The sequence below is a fragment of the Hipposideros armiger genome, unplaced genomic scaffold, assembly GCF_001890085.2.
Source record: "Hipposideros armiger isolate ML-2016 unplaced genomic scaffold, ASM189008v1 scaffold_944, whole genome shotgun sequence".
In the NCBI taxonomy this organism is placed as follows: domain Eukaryota; kingdom Metazoa; phylum Chordata; class Mammalia; order Chiroptera; family Hipposideridae; genus Hipposideros; species Hipposideros armiger.
The window spans coordinates 209,723-217,143 of record NW_017732294.1 but is presented as its reverse complement, the minus strand read 5'-3'; the positions used below and the strand labels follow the sequence as shown (position 1 = coordinate 217,143).

Genomic DNA, 7,421 nt, shown 5'->3' with positions numbered 1-7,421 from the left:
ATCACAGGATCACTTACTTATGCACAATCAAAATGAATATTACTAATGGTTACTTCATTCTTACCTGCTTGATTATGCAACTAAGCTAAATCTTTTCCATCAGCATCATTGGAAATGTACAGAAGGAACAGAAGCAAAATTTCTATCTAGACTGACCACATTTCCAGTAACAGCTGATTTATTCAAAGGAAGTGCTTTTCTTTTTCCCTTAGAAGAGCACTAATGTCTATGGCTTCAGAGGAAGAAATGGCCAAAGAAAAAAACCCATTTTGCAGTTGATTACGTATCTCAGTGTTAACTACAAGTTCAAAAGCAAGACTGCATTACTTACTCGGGAGTCAAAGACTGACTGAGATACTTCAAACTACTTATCAACTGCCTTTACATAACAAAACTGGACATCCGAGTTAGGTAAGTTTAGATATCCACCCACCGATGACAACAGAAAACAGAAAAAATCATTAGTCTCACCCATTCCAAATTATCATTTAAAACACATTAAAATCATAAACCAATAAAATAAATAAGACCTTTTCTGAGAAATAAAACCTTATTACATACAGTCATGTGGTTGGTCATTACTTACAGTTTTTCAAACTTAATGATTACTACCAAATTAAAGTAAATTCAAATTATAAAAGAGAGGTGCTTTCTAAGTGAACACATACCAACATCTTAGTAACTAATTCTAGCAGGCAAAACCTGATTGTTTCATTTGGGTTCCTCCTTGTTATATTTAAATTGCCAAAAAGGGAAGGGAAGACCTTGTAATAAAGTATTCTGAAGTGTCAGTACAGATTAGAGCCCTGATCATCCAGCCCTGTCCTATTTACCTAAAGATTCACCATTTTAAGTGGATGTTGCTTTATACACGTGTGAGTACACGCACACACACACACACACAGCGGGCACGCACACATCTTTTAGTTGTTTCTTTGTATAACTTCACATTACAAAACCAGTGCATTTAAGATGGAAATAGGAAAGGCAATTCACTTCCTAAGCTCTTCCCATCACTCCCATTATGACAACTCTCAAATTACACCAGTGTTTGTAAGTCTTTAAAGAGAAATATATAAATTTTTGTCCAAAACAAAAGCAATGCCTCATTTTGGTGGAAAAATAAAATTCCCACCACTAGATAATAGTTTGAATGCTGGTTAATGATGAAGGGCATTCTACATACAAACATGACAATCAAGGTTTTTCCTCCACAAGGTATATAGTGGCAAGTACTTTAAAAGATGTAAATATAGGTATCTATCATTGAAGTATTTCCGTGGGGGCAGCGGGGAAAGAGAAACAATGAACCTCATTGTCCTCTTTTCTTTTTTATTTAATCTTAAGAAACAGACACCTTCCATCTAAATTATCAGCACAAGGAAGTTTTAAAAACTACAAAAGTTTGGAATCCAATCTGATTCATCTGGTTATGGATTTAAAATGGCTATCAGGCCTGAAAAATGGGTTAAAGCCAAATAGTAACAAAAATGATGATTTGAGCATCACTGAGGCAGTAACAAAATAATTTGGGGTTAAATATAGGTACCACATTAAACAGATTATGAAAGAAGTAAAACTTCAATCCCCTTTCAAATGCATCTTATCTAAAAGAAGGAGTATAGATAATGGGAATGTAAGATTTTTTTTTTAATAAAACAATTCTGCTTCAGTGCAAATGTGAAGTCAAAAAAAAAAAAAAAGAAAGAAATGAAAACGTTTCATGTGACTTAGCAGGAACAGTTTCCACAGCCTTTCACACTGTTGACAATTTCTTCCTGAAGTTTCTTCCTTTCCTCCTCTTTGGACACACTTTCTTTCCGCCATTTGGGGTTATCTTGGCTGGGTACATGGCTGCTCTGTGTATGCCACATTTCTGAATAGATACTGCCAGGGGTACCAAGCAGACCATGGTGGGTACCACGTTCAGCCACCTTACCCTGAAAAGCAAAAAACGAGACACAGAGAAAGGTCACGTCATCAACAAAATAACAGCAAATAAACAATGCTTTCTAACTCAGGACTTTGAAGGGTTTTAAAGATTTGCATTCATTAAAATACCTCTCCCAAGTGCTGATCCATAGGGTAAGAGGGGAAAAGCAAAGTAGGAATGCCTTCTTCACTGCTGAACTATCAGTCCAGGGAACAAGCAAAAAGCTATGAAACTCCATACTGTAAAACCACTGTGCTTAAAGCAAATAACATCTTAATGCTTAATTTTCCATTATAAAGGCAGAAAAGGTAAAAATTTTTTAAGGTGGTATTTTCTGTAAACGGTGACTATTTACATCACATACACACACTTAGGCGATTCAACACTCATACTATCTCACATTCCCAATGCCTCATTCCTCAGTCTCCTAATAACATTGGTTAGATTCTAAGTGTTGTTTACGTTAATATTCAGCAACCTTATTATGACTGTGTAAGTATTACCTGTTGAGCCAAGTAGGTCCTAGGATTTTAATTATTTTCCCATATAAGTTTTCATTCTTCTTGGACTCAGTAACTGCCTTGTTTTCATTTGCTTATTAGTTTTCTCTGTCACTATTGGTAATACTCTCTAAACTTTATTCCAGAATCATAAAACCCAACTGAACATTATTTTTCTCATAATCAACTATATTTGATAATCTAATAGTTTTGTGGTTGTCTTTTGTTTTGTTTTGTTTTGTTTTTGTTTTTTTTAGTAGAGGGCAGTGTCACTGGCCCTCACATGTGGGATCCAAACCAGGGCCCTCTGGCGTCCCAAGCCAGTTCTTAACCATCGTGCCACTTGGCCGGCCCGATAATCTGTTTGATTTCCCCCCCTGGAGGTAGTCCTCTCACAGCTTTTAGGTCCTTTTTTTTTTTTTAGCTGAGCAATCCCGTTAGGTTCTTTATCTTAAATTCTGAAATGTGATGATGTGTCTTGGCGGTTTTGGTCTTTTCTTTCCAATTGATGTGGTTACTCGGTAGGACCTTTCAATATGGACTCTCATGTGCTGAGTCCTGAATTATTATTTATTTGATCATTTCCTCTCCCTTTTCTGTCAGATGTTGGACCTCTTAGACCAGCGGTTCTCAACCTTTCACAGGGGTCGCCTAAGACCATCGGAAAAAACATATTTTTGATGGTCTTAGGAACCGAGACATCGCTCCTCTATCCGTCTCCAGGCCCACATGCAGATACGCCCACATATGAGTACCCGGCGACCCCTGTGACAGGGTCATTCGACCCCCAAAGGGGTAGCGACCCACAGGTTGAGAACTGCTGTCTTAGACTAATTATCTCATTTTCTTATCTTTTCATTTTCTCTCTTTTTGTTCTACTCTTTGGAAATTTCCTTGTCTTTATTTCAGTAACGACATTTTTCATTTCCAAAATCTCTTGTTCAGTATTTATTTACCACCCTCATTTTAAATTTTGAAATGTTGCAAGAATAACAACAATGATGGTGCATGTTTCTCCTAGTTCAGCAACTGTCAATTTTTCTATATTTGCTTTCTCTCTCTTCACCCTCTAAGTTTATACTATTTTTGCTAAATAATTTGAGAATCAGTTGCAGACATCATTACATCTCACCTCTAAATATTTCAGTAACATGCATCTCCTAAAAACGAGAATATTCTCCTATGTGACTCGAATACAACGTTATCACAGTCAAGAAATTTATGTAACAGAGTTCATATTTCCTCCACTGTCCCAATAATGTTCTTTACATATATTTTTTCCATCCAGGATCCTATCAGGATCAACACATTTAAGTGTCCTAGTTTTTGTGGGTGTGTGTGACATTGACATTTTAAAACATCCAGGCTTGTTTTTGAAAGAATGCCCTTCACGTTGTATTTGTCTAGCTGTTCCTGATTATTAGATCCAAGCTAAATGTTTTTTGATAGAAATATTATATAGGTGATGATGTGTTCTCAGTACATTACATCAGGAGATATGTGATGTCAATTTGCTCCACAATTAATATTAAGCTTGATCACTTGGTTAAGGTAGTGTCTACCAGATTTCTCTATTTTAAACGTACTTATTCTCTTTGTAATTAATAAGTAATCTATAGGTTAAACTTTCAAACTGTGAATTTTCTATTCCCCAATTCTTTTTCACTGTGTGGTTTTAGCAACCAATGATGTTCCTTACCTAAATCAATTATTACAGTGGTTGTTGAAAAATGTGATTTTCTAAATGTATCATTTCTTCATCATGTGTCTTAATGAGAAACAGCATTTAGGGCCCAAGACCTACAGGCTGGTTATGTTTATTGTTTCTAGGCCTTTCCAGTGAATAGAGTTAGGAATTTATTTTTTACCCTGAATTTATATTGGTAATTCTGTTCCAGTACCTCACCACAAGGGTCCTCCTGTTCTTCTCCCATTCTGTATTTGTATCTTTCATCTCCTAAGTAAGACCTCTGTCTCCCAACAATATCAATATACTTACTCATATGCTCAGTCTTACCATATACATAAAAGTTTCAAAATGGCTACTCTCATACTACTACCAACAACAAATTAAGTTCAAATTTTCTTTCAGTTATTCATGTCCTTATATTATACTATATTCCACTAGGGTAAATAATCAGAGTGATATCTTTAAAAGTTACTTAAATTAAATCTATTTTTCTTCTGCATGGTTATGTTATCAATTTGTTATGCAGTTAGTTTCTTTTTATTAAATACGATTTCATCCCCATACCCCATACCCCTCCCCTCTGGCAACTATCAGTTTGTTCTCTGTTTCTATGAGTCTGTTATTATTTTGTTTTGTTTGTTTTTATTTGTTCATTTGTTTTGCTTTTTCAGATTCCACACATAAGTGAAATCATACAGTGTTTGTCTTTCTCTGTCTTACTTCACTTAGCATTATATACCCTCTAGGTTCATGCAAGCTGTCACAAATCATAAGATTTCATTCTTTTTTATGGCTGAGTAATATTCCATCATGTAAATGTACCACCCTTCTTTATCCAATGGTCTATTGATGGGCACTGAGGTTGCTTCCATATCTTGGCTGTTGTAAATAGTGCTGCAGTGAATACAGGGATGTGTGTATTTTCTCAAATTAGTGTTTGTTTTCTCTGGATAAATACCCAGGAGTGAAATTGTAGACTTAGACTTAACATTAATACTACAAGAGACTGCTGACAGAACAAAGTCATATTAGTTTTACTAGAAAATAATAATCTGTGATCTTCATAATCAAGCAATTATTGACCCATGAAATTATAAAGAGATTTTAGATATAGGTGCTATAATCATTAATAAATTAGCTCCAGTTAGAATCCAAAGCCCAGGTGGCAATGCTGTGATCTAACTACAGATATTGTGACCCCCATGGCACGAGGGAGGTAAGCACATGCCTTTTTATATTTATAATAAAAGGCTCAATTTGCACGACTGCATACAATTGGAAAATTTAGTAAAAAGTGTAAAACAGCAGGTTTTATTTCAGATTCTTGGACATCAATGAAATAATAAAGTATATTTACAAAATTTCCCATTTAAGACATACTGGTACAGTCATACTGAAAGAAATCAGTTTATTTTCTAATGGATATTGGCATTTGTGCACAAACCAACAAAAAGACGTAGGGTGCCAAGTACACAGGTAACTTATAAAGGAAATAATATATACACCACAGAACTGAACACCACATGAGAAATTTTAATGGTGTGAAAAATTCTCTCTCAATAATCCAATATAGAAAATATATGAGAGTGCCTCTTCTGCCTTAACTCCCAGTACTCAGGCTTTTAAAATGATAAAGAATTGAATGTTTATTTACTATCAGAGAAAGATAATCATATAAAAGGCTGAATAGGAGGTGAAAAGCTGAACAATGTTAGAAATATCAAGGACTGGGGAGAAGTACTTACAGAAAGGAGAAAAGGAAAACTAGTATAGTTTTCAAATGTGCCAATCATAACATGGCACTCTGATTTATTTAGAACACTCTTATAGCAATTCCCTCAGAAGAGATAAAGCAGGCTGTCCATTTTCTTACTTTCCCCATGAGAAAAAAGATAAAAAATGGGCATGTTTAGAAATGACCACTTTATGATAATTTTGTTTTAGACAAGGGCATGCACAGCTATTAAGAAAATGAAAATATGAAATACATTAAAGACACTGAGCAAAAATTCTGTATAGAGCAAAAATTAATGCAGAAAAATTAATTTATACACACACACACATACCCTTTACGACCTGCTTCTATCATGAAGATTTAATGCTTTTCTGATCTAACTTTGCTTTTAATACATTAATAAAGAGTGAGCTAATACAGTTTATTCCCTCTTGGATGTAGCATGCATTATTTCTTATCAAAAGGAGGCAGAAACAGAATGCTTTCAGAATTCAACCTCATTCAGAGAACACAAAGCCTATATTTCTTTAGAAAAAAACACTTAAGTTCCTTGCATTTGTAACAACTCCCCGCAATAAACTGTGAAGCTCAAGGTCCCACCTGATCCAGGACAATGATTTCATCTGCATCGACCACTGTTGAAAGTCTGTGTGCGATGAAAACAGAAGTTCTGTGCTTCACTGCATCCCTCATGGCTCCAAGAATAGTCTGCAAGGTAGACAACAAGAAGAATAGGAGGGAAAAAGATCTGCCTACTAGGGAAATGCAAATTAAAGTAATTGTACATCCCTTAATGGAACATATAAAATGCCAACTAATTTTGTATTATATAAACTTTCTACCACTACCAAACATTTGACCTAATCAAATAATTACTAAGAAGAGGAGAAAATCACTCGAAAAGTGAAAGCAAACATGATCACATTATCATGGAATACAATGATCTTTAGATTAGGCACCATCTCGGGCCGGCCGAGTGGCTCAGTTGGTTAAGAGCTTGCTCAAGAGTTTGAGCTCTGAGCAACAGCGGTTCGAGTCCAGCCTGAGCTGAGCAGCCAACAGGTAGCAGGATGGCTCAGCTAAAAAAAAAAAAAAAAAGATTAGGCACCGTTTCTTTAAATTACAAAGTCTGGGGGATGGTGCATATTTTCTATACTTAAAAACAAACAAATAAGCCACGACAATGAATCCAGTGATACTGCTCCTTATCTGGCCAATGAGAGCCAGATGAAGTGAGGATAGACTCAAGTGGTAGGATGCAGAGAAACTGAAAAAAATCAAGAGAAAGACAGGAGACAAAAGGGTACAGGAGCATTTGCCTTTCCTGAGTTCAAACTCAGGACAGAAAGGATGACAAAGCCAACTGTGTATGTGTCGCTTGATGAAGCTTCTTTTTCAAAAGCATTCTGACTTCTGAATGCATTCTGCAAAATATATTTTTGTTTATCTGTAACGTGTAAGAGAATTGTATATATACACAGCTATACTTGGAACCCTGGGTGCAAGCACAGCTAGCTAGATGGAAATAGTGTGGGGATGCAGATATACCAATAGCTTCCTACA

The 7,421-nt window shown here is 35.6% G+C and overlaps 1 protein-coding gene across 2 annotated transcripts in view; it reads right to left on the bottom strand.

The window, feature by feature from the left end:
- Nucleotides 1–909: 909 nt before the first annotated feature.
- Nucleotides 910–7,421, bottom strand: part of ABCB7 (ATP binding cassette subfamily B member 7) — a 52,729-nt gene continuing 46,217 nt past the window's right edge. For both annotated transcript variants that reach the window (XM_019630787.1, XM_019630788.1), the window contains exons 14-15: nt 6,459–6,566; nt 910–1,940 (exon numbers count right to left, since the gene is read on the bottom strand). In XM_019630787.1, coding sequence (XP_019486332.1) covers nt 1,731–1,940; nt 6,459–6,566 — 318 coding nt within the window. In that variant the 3' untranslated portion in view covers nt 910–1,730. The remainder of the gene's footprint in view (nt 1,941–6,458; nt 6,567–7,421) is intronic.